A 23,113-nucleotide genomic window follows, 5' to 3' on the forward strand; every position below is an offset into this window, starting at 1 on the left:
GGGTCAGTATATATTGAGCAGCCTGCAGTGTTTTTGGTTCCTTCCCGAGCAGCATAAGGTGAGCCACTGTATCACTGTACCCTAGGATCCACTGGTCTCAGACATGGCACGTCTGGCCCTCCCCGTCTTCCTCCTCCTCTGCTTCTCCCTGCTCCGCCTCGGCTCCAGCCGCCCGTCTCGCAGCAGGAAGGCTGTGTCAGCTCGTCAGTCCGGAGGTAACTATAGACATCATGCATCAGTTTCACTGGGATGGGGATTTGTATCTGACCTGTGTTGGTGTCGTTGTCGAGATGCAGCTGCAGAGGAAGATGATGTGACGTCCCAGCTCGAGAGGTTGTGGCTGGAGGTGAACTCACTGAAAGAGATGCAGGCGTTGCAGACAGGTACTGCTTTCACTGCATAAAGAAAGGGAACAACTGACAGGAGATTTAGACACTCAGAAGCATCACTGCCTTACATATTGCTCCCCAAAAACAGTTAAATCTGAAATAAAATGATAGGAACATATCAGTTATTACCAAGGTTCTATTGTTAATGTGTTGGATATACATATGACTCTGGACCTCTTAGTGTTGCCTGTAATTTAGGCCACTGAGCTCCCATGCAGGAAACTGCTGAGGGGATAACTAGATCTCTTGGTATGCAGTGTCACCAGCAGAGGGCAGCAGCACTCACATAAGTAAAAGGCTGAATTCTAAGAGGAAGAATGTGAGAAACAATTCATAGGGACTATCCAACATTTATATTAATAACTTTGAGTATCTTTCCTATTTGTTTCTTTCTCTAATGTGCTAATAGTAAATATTTTATCATATACAAAAAGGTAACAAATGAATCGATTTATTGTTATGTTTATTATCTTCATAATTCCCCCTTTCCCTTTATTGGCGAGTTATTGGTAGCTGTTACGACCGTGAACTCTAAAAAATAAAAGTTTTAGGAATGTGGATGTGTGACTTTCTACAGACATAAAAAGTGGTATTCACAAAGTAAAGGATTGTAAAGATTGTTTAATATGTTTATTTACTGAGGGAATTAAAAACATTGCTGTAGTTTCAGACTCTTAAAATAACTAATAGTGACTTGTAGTCGCTAATGAAGTAAGTGCTGTGTGTTTTCAGTCTGTCTCCGTGGCATCAAAGCTCACAGGAAATGTTACCTAACCATCGAGGAGCCCAAACATTACCACGAGGCGAATGAAGATTGCATCGCCCAGGGGGGAACCCTTGCTACGCCAAGGGACATGATGGAGAACAATGAACTGTGGGACTATGCAAAGAGGAGTGCTCCGGGATCCAAGGACTTCTGGATCGGCGTGGCAGACATAGTGAAAGAAGGCCAGTATGTTGATGTCAACAGCTTGCCCGTCAGCTTTTTACACTGGGACCGCTCCAAGAAGCAACCCACAGGAACCAAGAGGGAGAGCTGTGTTGCCCTGTCAGTGGCTGCACAGGGAAAGTGGTACGATGAGGTGTGTCGCAACCTGAAAAAGTACATCTGTGAATATGTCATTCCTTAAAGGTCCAGTGTGTACGATTTACATGAAAGGGATCTTTTGGCAGAACTTGAGCATAAAATAATCCTAGTGATTTTTTCACTAGTGTGTTTCATCTCAAATTTATGAATTGTTTTTTATTTTCTTTACCCTAGAATTGGTCCTTTATACTTAATTAGTTTACATTTACATTTGGAGCCGGGTCCTATCTACGGAGGCCGCCATGTTCTTTGCAGTAACCCAGAATGGACAAAATAAACGCCTTCTAGTTTTTATGACAACTGAAAGTTCCCACAGGTTCTCTCTCATGTTTGGAAGGGGAGGGTGAGGTGAAGGGGACTAGGCTGCAACATGCAACTTCACCACTAGAGGTCACTAAATTCTACTCACTGAATCTTTAAGGGAGGGAGTGTTGTTGACAGCTTGTTCATCATTCACCTTGGTCATTGATTAAGACTGAGCATGGTGTCAAATTTCTGGCAATTAATGATGAAAACATAACTTATTATTGGTTCTTTTTCATTTCTAACCAAATTTCTTTGATTAAAAAATGATTATATATTTGGTTGAATACAGGAATACTTTCCTAAGTCCCAAAGCTTCAGGTGATGACTGCCAACGGAAATAAACCAAAAATGTAATCTGATTTTTCTTATCACCATTTTTCCAGAAGTTCAAAATGTTATCATCTTTCTGTATTAAATTTACAAATGTCTTCAGCACGAAGGTACTTTGTTATTATTTTCTACAACTGAACACACACACACACACACACACACACACACACACACACACACAAACAACCACACACGTTGTGGTGACAACTGAAGATCGATATGAATAAATGTGGGTATAGAGAGATTTATGAGTGCATTGAGGAAGTAATTAATGTTTTATACCTGTTGGTTCTAATAAGGATCATCACAACAAACTTAACTAATAGAGCCAAAAAAATGTTTTAACAAAATGTTGGTAATGTGACAGTTAAATAAAAGATATATTGAAGTTTCGTATTTTCAATTAATAAAAATAAATAAATTGAAGTTATGAATCAGAAAAGGGTTCAAGTACATTTTTACTACTGGTAATTATAATTTGCTGATCTGTGATGTGACTGAGATCCGAGCATTGTTGTGCTTGTAAACATCCAAACTCTCTCACAGATGAACGGGGGCCCGTTTCACAAAGCAGGTTTAGTGAAAACTCTGAGTTAGTTAACCCTGAGATGAGGGAAACTCTGGTTTTTCAGTTTCACAAAGCCAGTTCAGCTTTACTCTGAGTCAGTTACCCTGGCAACATACTCCGTGAACCTAACCTGCTCGCTGGCAGGTTTTCTTCAACTAACCCCGAGTTTCTCCTGCTCTTAAGTTGAAGCCTGCAGACTGAAGGCAGTGGCAGACATGGCGTGTCCTTTTATTGAAGAGCCAGTTGATGTCGAGGCGCAGATACTCCGCAGACATCTCCACCGGGAGAGGATTATTAGACCCCGATTGGATGTTTTATCATTCCCTGATCTGTTTGAGCGTTTCCGTTTCTCTGCATCATCTATAATTTATATAAACGATATTCTCAGCCCTCACATCGCTCACATGACGCATCGTGGACATGCTCTCAGTTCCGAGCAAATTCTTTGTATTGCACTTCGTTTTTTTGCCAACGGCAGTTTTTTGTATAACGTCGGTGATGCAGAGCATGTGTCCAAGGCAACTGTCTGTCGGGCTGTCCGAAATGTGACACTTGCACTGAAACGGCTACTATGCACGTTTGTAGTGTTCCCAAGTCACAGACCCACCAGTCTTCTCAAAGAAGAGTTCCACAGAATTGCAGGTATCAGTCTAAGCAGTAATTCATTTATGTCATAAAGCTTTGAGACTTGAAGCACTAATCAGTCAATTTGATATATTTTAGGGTTTCCAGGTGTGATTGGCTGCATAGATGGCACTCACATTCCTATCATCGCTCCTTCAATAAATGAAGGAGATTATGTGAATAGGAAATCTGTCCACAGCATTAATGTGCAGGTAGGCCTAAATAGTAGCCTTTAACATTCCAAATTAAATACACTACACCATACAGCTAATTACTGTTCTCCACTGTGAAGATCATATGTGATGGAGCCCACATGATTAACAATGTGGAAGCGAAGTGGCCTGGGTCTGTGCATGACTCACGAATGTTTCGTGAGTCGACACTGAGTGCCAGATTTGCCGGTGGTGAGTTTATATATATAATTTATATACAGTATATAGTTATATCCTATGATCAAATATTTTGTTTCCTCCTATTGCAACTGAAACAAACTGTATCTTGTATTATCATAGTAGAGTTCGATGGTTACCTACTCGGAGACAGAGGGTACCCCTGCCAGCGCTATCTGCTGACCCCTTACCCTGACCCTGAGCCTGGCCCACAGCGACACTACAACTTGGCTCACTGCAGGACACGAGCCAGAGTGGAGATGACCATCGGGATACTCAAGGCCCGGTTCCAGTGCCTTCGTAGGCTCAGGGTCACCCCAGAGAGAGCTTGTGACATTATAGTGGCATGTGTGGTTCTCCACAACATTGCCACTATTAGAGGAGAACAATGTCCTACTCTTTCCCCCTGTGATCCAGGTATTAATCATACCCCCCCTGCTGATACACGAGATGGAAGAGCTGTTAGAGACATGATATGTGTCAATCATTTCTAACTGACCCATCACCTCCCCAATGTTCAAGAACGACAATATGCATCTCATTTTATGAGGTCTTCTTTATTTCCTAGAAGGACAAATTTTGTACAGTTGTTAATCCTTTGTTGTTGAAACAATTAAAAAACATCCACCTGTGGGCACGTCACCCACCTTTAACTGATGGTCCAGCAGTTGTATTTCCTTTTCTGTTTTGGTGATCTGCAGCCTTATGTGCTCCATTTCTAGGTGTGATTTGTTTATTTGAGATTCTAAATATACCTTGTAAAGTTGTTTCACAGGGAGCTATAGGAACATAAATGACATTGAATTTCAGTGCCATGTCTATTTAGTGTCATTGTAAGTTGTGGGTCAATGCTGAACAACATCTTACTGAGGTAAGCTGTGCTGTGGAGGTTGATGGACCTTCTTCCCCATTGTAATTTCCAGCATGGCTCTGTTAGAGAGAAAGAAGTTGCAAGTTGTATTGTGGAACAACACTATTAACTGAGCCAAAGTTATTTAAAAAAAAAAAGGTGTATACTTCAGCAGGCCTCTCTGCATCTTCCCTCTCTGTGGCAGCTGATAAGGTTTCTTCATCATCCTCCTGTAATGAAACAGAATGTGTGTGTTATATTCTACCAATTATGAAAAATCTGTGGAATATTAAGAGTACTTACAACAGCATGGAGGTCTGTTATGGCAGAAGGCTCAACGAGACAGATTACACCATCAGTAACTGGTAGAAAATGAAGATTAGACAGTTGATGATTACCCAGAAAAGTGCCCCACCTAATTTAAACACAATTTTTCAAACTCTGAGTCACCTTAAAATAGATTGATATCTGAAAGCAAAAGCAGCCAATTGCAAAGAACTGTAGCTTACTGCTACAAGAAAAATCAGTGTGCCAACTAAGTTGTGTCTAAGATGAATGGGTGGCCATTACTGAGCGAACACTAGAAAAAGGATTAACGTACATGCCATTCATTTGAATAACTTACCTCTTATGTAGGCCCCTGTGACCTGGGGCGTGGGTGGGTCCGATGAACTCCCCCCAGAGATGCCCTCAGCAATGGGTCGTCCACTGTTCTGACTGAGGGCCATCTTTTCAGCCTCTGTGAGAGGTGGTGGTGGTGGACCGCCACCTGTTTTGCGGGCCTCAGCCTTTTTTCTGTTGGCTATAATGGAGGTCAAATTTAAATACATACAGAAAACACAACTTTGGAGACTTGTATGTATAAAAGGCATTTAGGTGTTGCTTTCATAGAGACAATATTAAATACTGGCAGTGTTGGGATTTCTCTTTTTTTTGCAGATTTCCCTAATTACTTAAATATATCCATCACATGTTGAATGTAGCCACTAAATGCTGTTTAATGAGGGCAGGCTAAACAACATCACAATTGCTTGTACTTTATTATACCTTACCTGTTTGAACTACATTTTTATATTTCATCTTTAGCTGCTGCCAAGTCCGTTTGGTGCCTGTTGGGTTGCACCTGTGCTCACAGACACACATATGGAATATAATTGTTGAATAAGTGGAACATTCAAGACAAAACATTTCTTTTTTTTCTCAAATTAATACTGACGCATTGACTCGGTCAGCAATTCCTGCCACGCAAGATCCCGCGCTTTTGCTGCTGCCACAGTATTGCTTCTTTTTAAAAATATATGCTCACTTTCTGCATACGCAGTCATTAATATTTCCAACTCCACTGGGGAGAAGTAGGAGGATCGAGGCTGTTTACCACTTGTTGCCATGGTGAATCATGTTATCTGTGTTCCATTGATGAAGGCTTTTTATATCCTCATGCACAAGCTTCACTCAGGGTTACCTTGACTCTGAGTTGATTGAACTAAGTGTTATCACCTGTTCTGAAACCGAAAACTTAGAGTTTGACAGCTCAGAGTTGCTCAACCCAGAGTTAAGGTTTTAACTCAGAGTTTGTTGAACCTGCTTTGTGAAACGGGCCCCGGATGTTTTCATCATCTCCAGTAAAAACAATCAGAAACAAACAGGCACCACCGACGTGCTCCTCCCGCACACATCACGCAAGATTATCTGAGTGGAATGTGACGCCACGGCTCCGTGCATGAAGTCTCGCGGAGTAAAACCACCGGCCATCTTTCTCCGTCTGCAGCGGCAGGACACTTTGTGCCTCAGTGAGCCCGACGAGCACTTTTCGGTTTGAGCCTACAAGTTTGGGCAAGTTTCATTTTGTCTCCCAAGCCTCCAAAGCGACGACGGACGGACCGCGGGCCATGCTTGCGTGTAGCCCCGCAAAGTTTCTTCGCTGACATCCCTGTCCGGGTAGATGCTCGTCTAAACGGTCGTCCAAATGGAGATGGTGCCTAGCGAGGGGAACCAGTTCGTATCCAAAGAGGTGAGCTTGTTGTTGCGGGGGGAGTGCGCCTCTCCCTCGGCTGTCACTCCTGCGGAACACGCACTTGGAAACCCGCAAAACTTCAGCACCACTTTGCGACTTTGTGATCTTGGCGTGTCGTCGCAGAGGCTAACTCCCCGCTGCTAACAGTTAGCCAAACACGACTTGGTCGGCCTATCGTGACATGGCTAACTTAGCATTAGCCGACATCAGTTAGCGGCTAGTTTCGCTACATCTCAGACAAAGTGAGTTTACGTGTATGGCTAAAGCTTTTTAGCATAACTATCACCAAGTTAGCCAGCCAGGTTATTACGCTTTCTTGTTATCAAATAAAGTATTGAGCCTTTGGAAATTTCTGCTGCTGACATGAAGCCCCCCCCCCTGAACAGAGACGACATTTGTCAACATTAGCGAGCTAACTCGGCTAGCAAATGTTGTTATCCCTTTAAGTCTGGCCAACGGCAACAACTCCGGTTAACGACATGTTTGTGAAGTTGCCAAACCAGATTTAAATAAACCAGTGGTCATGACTGACATTGTGTAAGCGACGTTTCCTCCAGTTTCACTAGCGTACAGTTCCACTTGCTTCCCCCTCTCTCTTCCTTTTGCATATTGTTTTGAATGGAACATGTAGTGTAACAGTGAACGCTAGCTTGTCACATTTCAACCACGCTAATGCTAGCTAGCTTTGCTCATTTTAGACACGGATGGCGTTAATGTTAGTTATTCGGTTGATCCTCAACGAGCTCAGTTGCTGCAATAAGAAGTAATTTAGCCTTAGCTTGTTTATCATGCTGCGTTAAGGCTCGCTAGTTGGCTCCCAGTTCGCTGTGTGCGACCTAAGATAATAATCTATGAACCTGTGTTGACATCTTGCAGTCGTCGTGTTTTCACAAAAACAGAAAAAGAGTCTTCTCCATCCACTGTCACCGGAAGTATCGGTTAGCAGATGGTAAATTGTTTGCTCGGTTTAACGGTGCGATTGCAACACAAATGTCTCCGGGGCTTTTTAAATTGTATTATTATTATTCTCATGGCAGTCAGTCATGTTCCCACGTCACTTGTACACTACTCGTGTTTTCCCACAGCGATAATACAAGATATCTGTTCACACCAATATTTGATCATGGCTGCGGTTTTTTTTTTTGTAGCACTTTGGCTGCATCTACGTCAGCTACCGAGTCACACGTCAAGCATAGGACGTCATTCGGTGATATTAAGGGCCGGTGGGAAAATCGGCTCAGAGATGCAGGCTTCACATACACTACTCACGAATGCATCTGATTAAACAGCCTGCCTGGGAATAGAGTATTTTAATTAATACGCATGACTCGTGTTTGTGAAGAGGAAATACATTAGTATTATTATGAATCACTCTACTGCCAGCTCTTCAAACATAACACCTCTCTGGTGTGAACAGGTTAAAGCAGTTAGTTTCCTGCTCTGGTTTGGATCAGATTGCAGCCAAATGGCTCCAAGCTTTTTTGATATCTGACTTGTTTAATAATAATATTTATAGCCAGTGTAACACCATTCTGATACTGGTGGACACAACAATGCCTCTCGCAAATACAGGTATTTATTTCTCAAGCAATTGGTCTTTTCAAAATATTACACACGCACACACTGTTATGATTTCAGTTAGCAGCAGTGTATCATCTCCTCCTCCTCACTCCAGGTGCTGTGTACATGCAGGCAGGTTGAGGATGTGGAGGAGCCAGAAGGGAAAAGGAGGAGAATTTTTTTTCTTTCTCAGAAAGTATCAAACATTTGTAATGCACATGATTCCTAAGAAAATCATCACAATTGTAGATGTATGATATGTTTTGAATGTACAGAGGCATGAGCAGGAGTTTTGCTGAAAATCTCTTGAGTTTAAGTCCAGGAGTGTATAATCAATACGAATTAATTTAACATTCACTTGAATAATTTGGAATAAATATTTAAAAGTAATAGAGAATTAATTTAGCATAGGTTGATGAAGAAAAGGGAAAAAATTGTCGCATAAAAAAACAACCAGAGCAAAGTACATGATGTTATTATTGCTCAAACTGTCATGGGGGAGGACACCAACATCTTCAGCATTTCTAATGCTTTCAAACTGTCACATCCAAACTGATTTAACTGTCTAAATGCCAAGTTAAAGGTCAAGTTGACAAATGTGCAGTCTACAGTTAGTTTTATTAGATTTGAGCCTGCTAATGTGTAAGTAGCTACCAGCACCTCTATGCCTTTAAGGTTTTGTGTTCATCAAATGCAATGCTTGTTCAGTCATAGTTGCATTACATTGTATTAATAGGATCATTGTATTTCACATTTAAGTATGTGTGAAGTAGTTACAAGAACCTGTTTCTTCATGTTAGCACCTTGTGATTATATCCATGGTAAAAACCACCTTTAATCTCATAATACATTTGTGTGTTGTCAGCTGTAGCTTCTTTATACGACCTGTCAGTCACTTTATTTCCAAGATCACAAACCTTACAAAGTGGTTGCAACAACTGGAATGACTTGAATATATATATTCCTGTGTTTGTCACTCCATAGTCAGCAAAGAGGTTGATTGGCCAACCAGGCAGTGGTAGGTGTGGCCTACACGTTGGCATTGTGTCGCACCAATGTTTGGATTATTTCTTTCATTATTGTGTTTGTTTTGAAGTTGTTCCTCCCCAACTATCTCCACGTGTTATTAGGGGGATTTTCGGAGTTGCAGACAAAGTATTTTTGAGGAGATGAAGAAGAAGATTTCTCAGGTAGACGTGTGTCGGGTGTGGGAGAAAGAGCTCATTGTAAAGCATGGTGTTGTTGAATAGATGCACGAAGCAACCCTTTCACCAATTTTAATCCAACATTAGGGACATTTAAATAATACAATCAGAAGACAAATGTATTTGCAGGTAATGGCATAACTAATCACATTTAACACAGGGTATCATTCAAATTTTAAAACGAGATATCGAGTTGGAATATAATGCCGTCTTTCTACTAATATAGTGCTGTTTTTCTACTAGATTTGTCTGTGCATCAACGTTTTATCACCTCAATTTTGACTAAAAAATAGCTATTCCATCTTTTTCTCACAAATAAAAAAAAACAATCTTTAGATATATCTTATCAATGAAAATTCAAATAAGAATGCAAATTCAAGACAAAATAAGTCTTAATATGTTTGTGACATCGATGCTTGGTGGGCAACAGTATTTGATACTTTGTATTTTAGCTTTCACTTGATTTAGAACGTACCAGACTAATCACAAATCAAACGTCTGGGACTGTGACTTGCTGCATCTTGAAACTCCACTTTGTATTTTACAGTTAAATGAAGCATGAGTTAGCTAGTGCATGGCCTGTTGTGTTTAAATGGTTTTAAAAAAAAATAAAGATTTAGGATCGTTTGGGCCTTTTGTTTGTGTTTTTAGATTTTGAAAATTGCGACCAAAGACAAGCAGCTTTCCATCAAGTGGGTTTGTCCAGTCATGTGTAGGAAAGATTCTGCTGTTTTTGTCATTGACATAACAAAATCATCATGCACCATACTTACAAAGAGTGCACAAATCAAATACCTAATAAGCCTTATTAAACAATTGATCAAGACAGTTACAGGATAAATTGAGAAATAAATAGATAGTTAGATGGTGTTAGTTAAATATTGGTTTACTTTAGCTGAAGAAAACTAAGTTAGTGATAAATAAAGTTTTCAAATAAAAGAATAATCCTTTATGATGGGTAGTTATTAATACCAGTCTGCGAGATTAGTTTCGTTTTTTTTGTGAAGAGCTATTTTTTCAATATCTTATATTGAGGAATATAAACTTTTGTCTTTTGAGCCTTTTGGAGAAAAGCTTTTGATCCTCAAATAGATTAAAAATCTGACCAGACTATCACATACCCAATACAGAGCTGTATTTTTTTAGCTGTAAGAACCGACTGGCGGTGCCTTACAGAATGTTATTATCCAATATAACTAATACTAACCTTTTTCTGGCACTCTTGACTTTCAGATCCAAAATGCAGCTGAGGAGCCCAGAGTGTTGTGTATCATCCAGGACACCACCTGTGCAAAGCGAGTCAATGAGAGGCTGACCCTAAACCTGCCGGCTTCCACCACCCTTTCCACACTTTATAAAGATGTTGCCCAAAAAGCTGGATACGTCAGTGGCACATTAGCCCTTGTCTGGGGAAATACATCGGACATGGTTAGAAACATTCATTTTGTCTCTTTTGTTTGTGCTTACATGTGACAATGGTTTTCCACATAAATATACAAAGTTCTCAGTATAATCTCATCTCAACTTGGATATTGGCTACAGGTCTGTGATCCCCCCATTGTTATAAAAGGTTAAGTCTTGATAAATGTTGCATTTCAGGGTTTCAGCTAACAGGTTGTAGAGGAGGCATAGATGATTCATGATTTGAAAATGTGTTTGCAGTTGGAGTCTTTCCCCCTCCCCTCCTACTTAAGTGCTCAAATAAAAAAAGTTATATTAAACTAGCTTGGCAGGAAAATCCCTGTATTTATTTAATAGCTTTGATAGCTTAAGTTTGTGTAGGATTAAAGATGTTTAGGTTCTTGACTTAGACATGATTCAATCTGCAGTGATTGCTGTTTTTATTTTAACAGTGGATGAAGCGACTGTGTAAGGGTACAGGTGTTCTTGGTAGTGATAAACTTCCAGAGCATTATCATGAACACTATTGAGCAGTTCATTGTCTTTCAGACGATTAGCAGCTGGAAAATGGTATCATAAACACTAGGGCTGTCCCCAAACAAGGATTATTTTTTCAGTCAAAATTAGATGTATGGAGTCCTATTTCTGTTTTAAAATCCTAGTGACAATAGAGTGCCTCTCCTGCCTGGCTCCTGATAGCACAGAGTCAAATCACGTGTGATGGCAGTAGAGGAGGTCAAAGAGGAGCACTAGAGCTGAGAGGTATGGAATGCCCTGCCCCCTGTTTCCATCAACAAAGGCAATTTGGATTTGTTAGTGTGTCAGGTGATCTCTAGTGGGACTCATAATAATGGTTCCTAGCCTGTTTTGTTGGTGCCATTCACTTATCCTCCACATTCTAAGTGTATGTCCGGACAATACAACAGCCCCTGCACCTTCTACTTAAAAGGGAAGTTTCACCATATCATGACTTCAGTGAAGCTGATTGTTTTAAAGATATGTTTGAAAGTCAGATGGCCAGCAGTTCTTTTTTTATGCTACCAGTGTTCATAAATGGAACTCTCCATGCCATTGTTCTCTCTTTCAAAGAAAACCAAATCCTGGCAGAATGGCAGTGCAGGTATTTATCACAGAAATCCATAGAGGGAATTCATTCTTAATGTGCGCTATCAGTGTTGACTTGAGTGTGTTCTCAATTGTCTGTTTATGTAGATTCTATTCCCTTTTCTTAAATGAGCCCTGGCTAATCCCACTGCTGACCCAGGCCAAATCCCAGGTGCTGTGTCTGTTATCTCACTGAGTAGGTCAGTGGATTAAGCCTCTGCATGTTTCCACTGCAGCACTTTGCTGGCTTGTCCTCAGCTTGTTTGGGAGAAAGACAACTCTGTTGCATTGCTCAGATGTTGGCTTCAAGCTACTTTCCTCATACACCACATCAATACAGGGGATTTTCTGAAAATGAATTCAGTTGGAGACTTGTGAGTTTGTCCAGCATGTTGTTTTGTCATTTTTTGAAATATTTGCTCCTGTTGCCTTTGTGCATTTTCTAGGGCTTGTTTCTGATCTGTTCACTGTACACCAAGTAAAGCTCATGTGACTAAGTTTCTTTGCTCTGCTACCTTCAAGGCACCTCTAGACCACAACAGTGAGATGCCCCTCTCAGATTCTGGTTTTGAGCCTGATGGTAAGAGGAATTTCCTCCAGCTTACAGACAAAGATGGAGAGCAGCCCCAGATTGCATCGGTGAGTGGTACATGATGAGAAAAGCTAGTTCCTAATTTCTTAGACCATATGAAAATGTTTGTATGTTGTTAGTGCCTTTACAGATTTAGGGTTTGGAAACTAGAGGTATTTTATTTCCCCTGAATGTCTGTGTGCAGGATGAGTCAGGAACAGCAGACAGCAGTGGACTGGATGATAGCTCGCAGGAGCGGTTTATTGGGCCTCTACCAAGAGACGCCACTGCAGGCTGCAGTGGTGACTACAGCAGTCCATCTTACTCCTACTCATCTATCCTCAGCAAATCTGAGACGGGTGAGTTTTGGTGTTGAGCTGTTGAACATGTGACATCACTTCTTTTATACAACCTCAGCTGAACTCTTTCTTCTTGTCCCTTTCCTCCGCTGCAGGTTACGTGGGCTTGGTTAACCAAGCAATGACCTGCTATTTGAACAGTCTTCTACAAACACTGTTCATGACCCCTGAGTTCAGAAATGCTCTCTACAAGTGAGGAATCGTGCTCATAATCTTTGTGACGTTTTACTTGTGAAATCAATGTATTGTGTTTTAAAATTGTCTTCTGTGCAACTTCAGCTGGGAGTTTGAGGAGTTGGAGGAGGATCCAGTCACTAGTATCCCCTTCCAGCTGCAAAGGCTTTTTGTCCTGCTGCAGACGAGTAAGAAACGGGCGATTGAGACCACTGACGTGACCCGGAGCTTTGGTTGGGACAGCAGCGAGGGTGAGCTTTTATTTGCTCTCCTGTGACTAGACTCACAATGGCTTGTCTCTGTATTTGTCTCTGTAATGACACTTTTTGTGTGTTGTTTTTTTAGCTTGGCAGCAGCATGACATCCAGGAGCTGTGCAGGGTCATGTTTGATGCCCTGGAACAAAAGTGGAAGCAGACAGAGCAGGTACGAGAAAGCTAATATTTTCTTAGAATTTCAACATCAAAAAATCTGCAGCTGATCCGAGGTCTCACCCCTCACATTGAAAACAAAAGACCTACTGTGAGAAAAGTGAAACGGGCCAGTAAGTAAGCCCCAGGGTCAGCTGTTTCTTATCTCAAGAGTGAGTTATAAACTGCAAACACTCAGGCCTGTCTGCGCATATGTAGCCATGTTGTCTGTACATATGAGCTCCTGGTCTGGACCAAATCAATGCATGAGATTGAATCCATTAAATACAACACAAGTATTATAATAGAACAATGTTTTTTTATTTATTTACAATAAAACAGGGAATTTATAAAACCAATCAAGTAGAACTGTTTATCAACTCCAGATGACATGAAGTTTTAGTATTCTTCAAACCTTGATCTATAACTGGGATGCACATACATGTGTCGTCCACATTGTTCTTCTGCTAACCTGTGAAAACAGCTCTTCTGTTGAGCCACTGACGACACGATACAGCTGTTTTCACTCTTAAGTAGCGCCTCCTATGACAAGTGAATTGATGTTATGAGGAGACTCCCCTCAAATGTTAATGTGTACCATGTTGTCTTCAGCATCTTACTGTGCATCTGCAGAAGTTTAAATTACATATTTTGTAGATTATTTTATTTTTTAAGTAAAAAGGAGTAAATCCAACTCTTGCAGATTTTTTGCCTTTCTTCAAAATTGGAAAGTTCACAACCCCAAACAAATGCTGCTTTGTTACAAGTGATACGTGGCTGAAGAGGCCTGACTGTCATACATCCCTGTCCTCAGGCTGACCTGATCAACCAGCTCTACCAGGGGAAGCTAAAGGATTATGTCCGTTGTCTGGAGTGTGGCTATGAGAGTGTGAGGATTGATACTTACCTGGATATCCCTCTTGTGATCAGACCCTTCGGAGTCAGCCAGGCCTATGGCAGTGTGGTGAGTTTCTGTCTCCATTTCATTCCTTAAAAAATTTAGCACACTGGTACCGAAGACTCCGACTGCATCTGACATTCATTCACTCTTTGGGCTCCACAGCTTCTTAACCCATTAAGACTAAGGGAAACAAATAAAAACACACTGTAAAACCTCAGCACTGTACAACCAACCTGAGGGTTAGCTTTTACACTTACTTTCTATAAATGTAACTGATTTATAATTTTCCTACCACAGGAGGAGGCTTTGCAGGCATTTGTCCAACCAGAAACTCTGGATGGGGCCAACCAGTACTTCTGTGAACGCTGCAAAAAGAAATGTGATGCCCGAAAGGTGAGCAGACGAAAAATGCGACATGGCAGTCATGTTCAGAAAATACAGTGTTCCACTTATGACCTGTCTGATCATCTAATGAATGCTTCTGTGCACAGGGTCTAAGATTTCTGCACTTTCCCTACCTGCTGACGCTGCAGCTGAAACGGTTTGATTTTGACTACACCACTATGCATCGCATCAAGCTTAATGACCGCATGACTTTCCCAGAGGAGCTTGACATGAGTCCATTCATTGATATGGAAGACGAGGTGAGGGCAGCAGCAGCATCAGTGGTACTTGCTTCCTTCACTATTCCAGATTGACATTTAATCAATGGGTCTACACAGTATTGAACATATTGTTGATTAATCTGTTCACCATCAATTGACATGACTATAAGCTTTAGTTGGAAAAAGATAAATGTGTCACATGCCATTAGCATCCAATGTGTTTTTTTATTTAGTGAGTCATAATCCATGTGGAGCTATGTGACACATTTTTCTCCAAAATAAGTTACAAAAACCACTGTGCCAAGCTTGACATGTTTTTAACCATTGTCTATTGCTGTTTTTGAAATTGTCCCCCGGTAGAAGTCGCCTCAGACGGAGAGCTGCACTGACAGTGGAGCGGAGAATGAAGGCAGTTGCCACAGCGACCAGATGAGCAATGATTTTTCCACTGATGATTGTGTGGATGAGGGCATCTGCTTGGACAGCACTGGTAGCACAGAGAGGGTGTTGAAGCCAAAGGTGACCATCTTCACCACTCACTGATGGGTATCATGGGTTCTGTTTTCAAATCATTAAATTTGGCCCCGTTGAGAGTAAACTGAAACTGGATTTGTGACATCCATTTCAGATAGAATTTATGAACACTCCCATAACATCATCTGGTTAATGATTTCCTTAACCTTCAACCCATGTTCATATTATTATGTTAACTCTGTGTTTGAGCTTCAGGCTGCTAGTATACATAACATACCTGCTTGTGTACTGGTATATCTATCTATTGACTATTAGACCATATAGAGTGGGAACATTTTGGCTAGTCCTCACTTTCTGACACGTCTTTCAGGGGGTTAGGCATGTCTTGATGGTTGAGGTAAGATAACATTATATCAATGAGTGGACGCTCATTAATATAATTGATTCCCTTACTACATGAGCGCTGTGCAAAAAAAGTTGGTGAGAGAAATTGTATCAAGTTTTTGATACTACAGTCCTTAAATAGACTATTAATGTTGTTTAATACAAGGTTTCTTTTAACTCACTATAGATCCTGTTGTTAATATCATTGCTAATTGAATTGTCTGAAAATATATATGAGCAACGCAAACTTACAGACAGGGACAAAATTAACAACATTTTCTTTTATGTTATTGAGCAGCTGGCAGTCACAGTGACGCTGGTGACACAAGTTGATTGTTTCATGTGTATTTCACTTTCTAGATGACAAGCTTTGTGGGTCAAAGTCTTTAGCTGAGCATAATATTTATTATATTGTGTCATTGCTATAACACAATACAACCTTGTTATTATATCTTATCTGAACAACTGGAATTATCCAGTCTTCTTCTCAGAGTATGCTGACCTTTGAGCTGTTCTCCGTCATGGTCCATTCGGGGAGTGCTGCTGGTGGCCATTACTATGCCTGCATCAAATCCTTCAGTGATGGCCAGTGGTACAGTTACAACGATCAGCACGTTAGCAAGGTCAGCTTAAACCCTCAAGTACCATCATTTTAACATCATCATTATTAACGTGTATCTGTTGAATCATTGTCAGTATATGTCTTTGCATTTCTGTTGGGCAGATCACCCAGGATGATATCAGAAAGACACATGGGGGTTCCTCAGGGAACAGAGGCTATTATTCTAGTGCCTTTGCAAGGTCAGTGGTCTCCAACATTCATTGCATTCCTAGAGTACATTGCCCTTAGGGAATAGAACAGTAATAATCTATAACCATTTACATCTGTGTTCAAACTGGGAAACAAAAGGGTTCTTGTTTGTTCTTTGTTCATTGTACTTTCTTGTTCCTGCTGAAGGGTTAGGCTCCAACTCTTAGGACTGACAAAACAATATCTTCTCTTTCTCTCTACATTTTTATTTCTACAAATATATATTCCACTATATTCATTAACAATACATTTTTTTCCCGTTCAACAGCTCCACAAATGCATATATGCTGATTTATAGATTGAAAGATCCCTCAAGGAATGCAAGTAAGAAAATGTTTCAAACATGATACTTTGTCCATTGTGCTGGTTTTCTTAAATCATAAAAGCAACTGCAACAACTCTGGTCAGTGTTAAAAGAAAGCGCTGGTTATAGCATTTAACTTTTTTATGTTTTATTTGCACACGATCACCCTGTTTTCATTTCTTTAAAAGGCTAAAAAACATAAATTATTGTGACTCTTATGTGTTTAGTGCTCAATTGTAGATCTTTTCCTGTAATGTGATTTAATGTGTGCTCTCTTTTGTGTGCAGAGTATTTAACTGTGGAAGACTTCCCAGGGCACATCAAGAGTTTGGTTCAGAAGGAGAAAGAGTCTGAAGAGCAGGAAAAGAGACAGAGGGAGATTGAGCGCAATACCTGCAAGGTACAGTGTGTGGTTATTTGACCTTGTTCAGATCCACTGCCCTACTTCTGAACATGGATCAGTTGATAAACTGCCTGTATTTCGATCTTTTAATAAACAAAACTTTTCTCAATGTCTTTCTCTTGACCTTCAGATCAAGCTGTTCTGTATGCATCCTGTTAAGCTGATGATGGAGAGCAAGCTGGAAGTTCACAAGGACAAAACGCTCAGAGAAGCAACAGAGATGGCCTACAAGGTTTGTCAGCTTTCTGGTTTTCCAATAAAATGGCCAATCTGGTCAATGTGTTTCGATAGTAAAAATATTGATAAATGAATATTAGGGTCTTCTTAAATTCATGGTAAGCTTGGGAAAATATTTATGTTAAGTAGACAGTGTCAGTGCCTTATCATTTTTAGAAAGATGATACTTGCTATATATGCTTTTTTATACATTTGTTTATTCGGAACCTCAGATGATGGAGCTGGACGGGGTCGCCGCTCTTGACTGTTGTCGCCTGGTCAAGTATGACGAGTTCCACGAGTACCTGGAGCGCTCTTATGAGGGTGAGGAGGACACACTGATGGGTCTCCTGTTGGGCGGTGTCAAGTCCTCGTACATGTTCGACTTGCTACTGGAGACCCGCCGGCCTGAGCAAGTGTTCCAGCCTTACAAACCTGGAGGTCAGTAGCCTACTACTGTGGAGCCAAACTTTTCACTGAGAATGTCTTACAGTGATAGAGATTATCATTGTTTTACATAGTGCTACACAGATAATTGTGTACAGCTGCTCAGAAGATCAAGCAAAGTGATGTGCGTATGCTTTATCTCTAAGTGGGTGTGTTTCTGATTTTCTACAGAGGTGATGGTGAAGGTCCATGTTGTGGATCTGAAGAGTGAGACCATTGCCTCTCCAATCAGCGTTCGGGCATACTTGAACCAGACAATCACTGAATTCAAGCAGCTTATTGCACAGGTTTCCAACTCTGTTCTTTTCTACATTGTATTTTCTTTGTCTTTATCTCAGCTATTCTTAAAATCAACTCCAGCATTTGTGTTAAAGTAAACAGAGTGTGAGAACAGCCTTGCAGCCTCATCTATGTGTTTCTTTATAGGCTGCAGGGCTATCAGCAGAAGCCATGCGCCTGGTCCTTGAGCGCTGCTACAACGACCTCCGGCTCCTCTATGTTCCAAACAAGACCTTGAAAGCTGAGGGATTCTTCAGGAGTAACAAGGTCTCCTAAATTTATTTAAAATTTTGGCTTTTGTGATTCCATGTTAAAAATGTTATTACACTTTACATTTTTGACATTGTTAAGGTTGATTTTCATCTATTTTAATTCTTTTTTTTAATCCAGGTTTTCGTAGAGAGCTCAGAGTCGACGGATCATCAGGTTGCTTTCACTGACTCAGTCTTGTGGAAACTGTTGGATCGTCACGGGAACACGATCCGACTCGTGGTCTTGCTGCCTGAGCAGTCCCCTGGTACCTTGGCCAAAAGAACTCTTTGCCAAAAAGTGGGAGATGACTCTGAAGTGCCCTTGGATGGGTCCAATGGTAACAGGAAGTCTGTCGAGGCGATACTGGAGGAGAGCACTGAAAAGTTAAAGAATCTGTCTCTGCAGAGGCAGCAGCAGCAGCAGCAGGGCTCCAGCAACAGCAACAGCGACAGCCAGAAAAGCTCGGACACCAGTGACTTTGAACATATCGAGTCTCCGACCCAAGAGGCTGACTCAAACTCCTCGCTGTGCATCGGCGCAGACAACAGAGAGTTGGAGAACCGGACTAGGGCCACAGCTGGCAGCAGCGGGGGTGCCTCCTCTGACCCCTGTGAGGAACGCTCAGACTCTGAGGTGAACAATGACCGCAGCACCAGCTCAGTGGACAGCGACATCCTCAGCTCCAGCCACAGTAGTGACACACTTTGTAATGCAGACAGCGGGCCCTTACAGTTGGCCAATGGCCTGGACTCGCACAGCATCACAAGTAGCCGGCGCTCCAAAGCTCACGAGGGCAAAAAAGAGACGTGGGACACTGCTGAAGAAGACTCTGGGACTGACAGCGAGTACGACGACAACGGGAAGAGCAAGGCGGGATCTCAATACCTGTACTTCAGAGTAGAACCTTGTTCTCAGGATGACCCGTCGTTGGATGCACAAAAATGTAAGAATCGGTAGCTCACCTGGTCAAACATGAACCATGAAATTGGAATGAAATTTAGTAAAATCTGTTTTAAAGATATTTTTAACAGTTTTCTTGCCGAACCTCCTTCTACATTTAAAACAAACCATACTCACCTCTAATGATCAGGGCAAAGAGGGAGAGTGTCCAACAAATTCAGCATATCTGTTTCTTATCTACGGTGAATAATGGGGACAAAATGTGTAATTGCTGTTTCTTGTGGTCCTCTTCAGGTTTAGTCGTTCACGTGGACAAGAGAATAACATTAGCAGCGTTTAAACAGAATCTGGAGCCCTACGTTGGCGTGACGACGACACAGTTCAAGGTGTTCCGGGTTTATGCCAACAACCAGGAGTTTGAGAGTGTGCGGCTAAACGAAACGCTGTCATCGTTCTCTGATGATAATAAGGTCCATAAAATATTCAGAATTTATTTATTTGATTTTGAAAGTAAGTGTATAATTGAACTAATACCAATTTTTTTATTTGCATAGATAACCATTCGACTGGGTAGAGCACTGAAAAAGGGTGAATACAGAGTAAAAGTGTATCAACTACTAGTAAATGAAGCAGAGGTAAGATAATAATGTATTTTCTGTCATGATGATTGACTGGGTTTCGGTTTAAGTTGCATGAATATGTCAATTATAATATTAATGATTGTGTTTTCTTTGCTCTTCAGCCCTGCAAGTTCCTTGTGGACACAGTGTTTGCCAAGGGCATGACTGTCAGACAGTCCAAGGAGGAGCTGCTCCCTCAGTTGAGAGAGCACTGCAAGCTGGACCTCAGCATTGACAGGTGAGTGTTTGAGATTATAGGGAATTAAATGAATCACAAACCTTGAGTGTGTGGCATTCATCTTTAAATGAATTGTAGTTCTAGCCTGTATAAATCTATTGATTATTGATAGACCACATGGAGAACAATCTAAATCCGTAGTAAAGTGGATATAACAGTTTGTGGTTATAAGAAATATTCATTAATGATTTTTGTGTTTGTTTAGTGTTCGTCTCAGGAAAAAGACGTGGAAGAATCCAGGAACAGTGTTTCTAGATTACCACGTCTACGAGGAGGACATCAGCATCTCCTCTAACTGGGAAGTTTTCATGGAAGTCCTTAATGGTAACATTTGCTCTTTCAAAGATTATGTCCAACCAACATTAATAGAATTCCTCAAAACCTAAATATATACAATATATGTCTAAAAGAGACCACCAGTGCTCTTCTTCCACTTCCAGCCTCAGGCCTGTGATCTGTGATCTCCCTTATCTTTTTATCAGAACCAGAGAAGATGAAATCCATGTCGCAGCTTGCTGTTCTGACCAGGAGATGGAGCCCGGCCACGATGAAGCTGGGACCTTTTCAGGAAGTGATTCTTGAGAGCAGCAGCGTAGAAGAACTGAAGGAGAAGGTACGTCTCTCGCAGAGTTTTTTTTCATATTCATTAACTGCCCTCCTGCGTTTTATTCCTTTGCCTTTTTGTTAATTTTAAATTACATTTGCCTTAGTGTAGAGGAAACTATTCAGTGTGACTGATCTCTTTATTCTTTTTGCAGCTCAGTGAAATGAGTGCGATCCCTCTTGAAAACCTGGATTTTGCAAAGGTTTGTGAAGTTATTTATCTCAAACATCACCTAGATTAACTTGTCATGTTACATTTCAGTTAACCTTTCTGTCTGTTGTGTGCAGGGTAGAGGAACGTTTCCTTGTGATATTTCTGTGTTGGAGATTCATCAGGATTTGGACTGGAACCCCAAGGTGTCGACTCTTAATGTGTGGCCTCTGTACATCTGTGATGACGGAGCTGTTGTCTTCTACAGGTAAATAAACGACTATGCACTTTCAAAGACGGGTTTATGTTTCCGTCTTTTCAGTCAACACAAAATTAAATATATTCCCTTCAATATGTAAACATGAAATCGTTTACCTGTGGTTCAAATGCGATCATCACATCGATCCGTACAGATGTGAACCGTTACTCTACTAGATAAAGACATTATTAAGAAACGTAACTACTGTGAACGGTTTCCAGCTCGAAACCTGTTTGTAAAATTTTATTTAATATTTGTGACGTGAGCCCAACCTCACTGTGACGTTTCTCTGTGCAGGGATAGCACTGAGGAGCCGATGGAGCTGTCTGAGGACGAGCGCAACGAGTTGATGAAGAAGGAGAGCAGCCGTCTGCTGAAGACCGGTCACCGTGTCAGCTACTCGCCACGCAAGGAGAAAGCCCTCAAGATCTACCTAGATGGAGGCCCTGCCAAAGACCCGGGGCAGGACTGAGGTGCAGAGAACCGCTCCTCCGGTTACTCACTTTACATCTGGCTGCTGTGGCATTGCAACCAGGCTCTGGGTGTCAGTCCTAGTGTCGGGCCTGGTAGTGACTTGAACATCAAGCAGCGCTGTGAGACGTGCTCTCAGCCTCCACCCGCAGCCCCCGGACTGGCTCAGAAACCTGGTGGTGCACTATAGTCTATTGTACTGTAAAGTTTAAAGGGAAGTACAAAAGCTATTCGACACAGAAGAATCAAATACTGTACAGAAAAATCAGTTTGAGGGGTGGGTGCGGAGATGTTAGGACTGTGAACGTGGGCAGGAAGTCACGCATCCTGTCTATTTGAGTGCCCTGTTTTCATCTTCCTCAGTCTCCTTCACTCTCTCCACCGTCACTCCACATCCCTCTTCCTGTTTTGGACATAATGTTGATACTGATTCATCTGTGACCATCTTGTAAGTCCAACTGCGCTCACCCTTTGCTCATGCAGAGAAATCATTCATATCCTCCTTTAACCGTCCTGATCAGGACTTACATCCATGAACTACTTATCAAGCCTCCCCCAGTCTTACTTCCTCTGGTTGAGGCAAACCTCTACCTCTCAGTGACTCTACAACCAGCTGAGGTGTCATTTATACAAGATTTGATGAATAGAAAAAAGCAACAATTAATAATTTTGTAAACTGGAGGTTGTTTCTACCGCTCTGACTCTCCTACGATGCAGGGGTCATGCACGATTTAGTGAGACATTGGTTTAATGATCCTTAACCACAAAGTACAATGAATCATGTCAACCATGTTAAGGTAATACTTGTTTTTGTTTGTTGTAAATTATTATTTTTGCTCGAGACGTGATTATTCAATTAGGTCTCATGATCATATGTTGTCTGTATTAACCTTTGATTTAGAAAGTGGATTTCATTGTTTGGTTTTATTTGCACCATATGAACTGGGTGTAGGTCTCTGGTGTCATCTACGTGTGTGTATGTGTGGTGTTTTACCGAGGGTTGGGAGCTCTCTGGGTTTTTGGCATAGAGCGTGGGGTCGTAAATGGCGCTTCTACCTGCTGCTGCTTGACAGACTGACACCAGAGGGTGGAGAAAGCCCGCTGGACCCATCAGTCCAGCTGGGAAACAGCTCCTGGGACTGAAGCTCAGCATGTCGACCCGTCTGGGCGGCTGATGCTGTCACCAACTATTCACTGTAGAAATGCCAATATCTGAAGAAATTCTTTTTTTATGTTTCTTTTGAGATTTAAATTGTGTGAAATAGTTTAAAATGATTTTAGAGTATTAAAGTGTTTTTTTTTTCATAACAATTTTCTGTCTTGTTTCCAACTTCAAGTTAATTTATGATAAATACTTATACTAATTTCAAGAATAGGTGTTAAAATTCAGCACAATTATATTCAGGTACTGTACAAATGGCACATAACAGCTACAGGGAGAGACGTTTGGCCATT

At 41.3% G+C, this 23,113-nt stretch overlaps 4 protein-coding genes across 8 annotated transcripts; 3 read left to right on the forward strand and 1 right to left on the reverse strand.

Moving 5' to 3' along the window:
• Positions 1–2,214, forward strand: clec3a (C-type lectin domain family 3, member A). 2 transcript variants are annotated; one of them, XM_053419605.1, is made up of 3 exons: positions 1–215; positions 291–383; positions 1,122–2,214. In XM_053419605.1, exons 1-3 carry the CDS (start codon positions 104–106, stop codon positions 1,517–1,519), a joined length of 603 nt encoding a protein of 200 aa, XP_053275580.1. In that variant the 5' UTR covers positions 1–103; the 3' UTR covers positions 1,520–2,214. The 2 variants fall into 2 exon arrangements, with proteins under 2 accessions (XP_053275580.1, XP_053275590.1); XM_053419615.1 differs by having other exon boundaries at positions 3–215; positions 297–383.
• Positions 2,215–3,013: 799 nt separating this feature from the next.
• LOC128444896 (putative nuclease HARBI1) lies at positions 3,014–4,346 on the forward strand. Of its 2 annotated transcripts, none has more exons than XM_053427585.1 (4): positions 3,014–3,322; positions 3,404–3,516; positions 3,597–3,708; positions 3,817–4,346. In XM_053427585.1, the coding sequence occupies exons 1-4, from the start codon at positions 3,085–3,087 to the stop codon at positions 4,185–4,187; spliced, it is 834 nt and encodes a 277-aa protein (XP_053283560.1). In that variant the 5' UTR covers positions 3,014–3,084; the 3' UTR covers positions 4,188–4,346. The 2 variants fall into 2 exon arrangements, with proteins under 2 accessions (XP_053283560.1, XP_053283568.1); XM_053427593.1 differs by having other exon boundaries at positions 3,820–4,346.
• On the reverse strand, positions 4,232–6,136 carry LOC128444908 (uncharacterized). 2 transcript variants are annotated; one of them, XM_053427610.1, is made up of 8 exons: positions 5,919–6,136; positions 5,596–5,666; positions 5,169–5,345; positions 4,847–4,905; positions 4,711–4,773; positions 4,561–4,623; positions 4,341–4,472; positions 4,232–4,257 (listed from the first exon to the last, which is right to left on the reverse strand). In XM_053427610.1, exons 1-8 carry the CDS (start codon positions 5,939–5,941, stop codon positions 4,237–4,239), a joined length of 609 nt encoding a protein of 202 aa, XP_053283585.1. In that variant the 5' UTR covers positions 5,942–6,136; the 3' UTR covers positions 4,232–4,236. The 2 variants fall into 2 exon arrangements, with proteins under 2 accessions (XP_053283585.1, XP_053283577.1); XM_053427602.1 differs by having other exon boundaries at positions 4,232–4,472.
• A 91-nt stretch (positions 6,137–6,227) lies between these two features.
• Positions 6,228–22,960, forward strand: usp47 (ubiquitin specific peptidase 47). 2 transcript variants are annotated; one of them, XM_053427546.1, is made up of 28 exons: positions 6,228–6,554; positions 10,556–10,750; positions 12,350–12,466; positions 12,604–12,757; positions 12,853–12,949; positions 13,037–13,182; positions 13,277–13,356; positions 14,155–14,304; positions 14,539–14,634; positions 14,733–14,885; positions 15,207–15,365; positions 16,184–16,327; positions 16,429–16,505; positions 16,784–16,839; positions 17,107–17,219; positions 17,353–17,454; positions 17,672–17,879; positions 18,057–18,172; positions 18,312–18,431; positions 18,555–19,359; positions 19,611–19,786; positions 19,871–19,951; positions 20,059–20,174; positions 20,380–20,498; positions 20,657–20,787; positions 20,933–20,980; positions 21,066–21,196; positions 21,485–22,960. In XM_053427546.1, the coding sequence occupies exons 1-28, from the start codon at positions 6,510–6,512 to the stop codon at positions 21,657–21,659; spliced, it is 4,110 nt and encodes a 1,369-aa protein (XP_053283521.1). In that variant the 5' UTR covers positions 6,228–6,509; the 3' UTR covers positions 21,660–22,960. The 2 variants fall into 2 exon arrangements, with proteins under 2 accessions (XP_053283521.1, XP_053283530.1); XM_053427555.1 differs by lacking the exon at positions 6,228–6,554 and adding an exon at positions 9,261–9,307.
• The last annotated feature ends 153 nt before the right edge of the window (positions 22,961–23,113 follow it).

The sequence above is a fragment of the Pleuronectes platessa genome, chromosome 1, assembly GCF_947347685.1.
Source record: "Pleuronectes platessa chromosome 1, fPlePla1.1, whole genome shotgun sequence".
NCBI lineage: Eukaryota > Metazoa > Chordata > Actinopteri > Pleuronectiformes > Pleuronectidae > Pleuronectes > Pleuronectes platessa.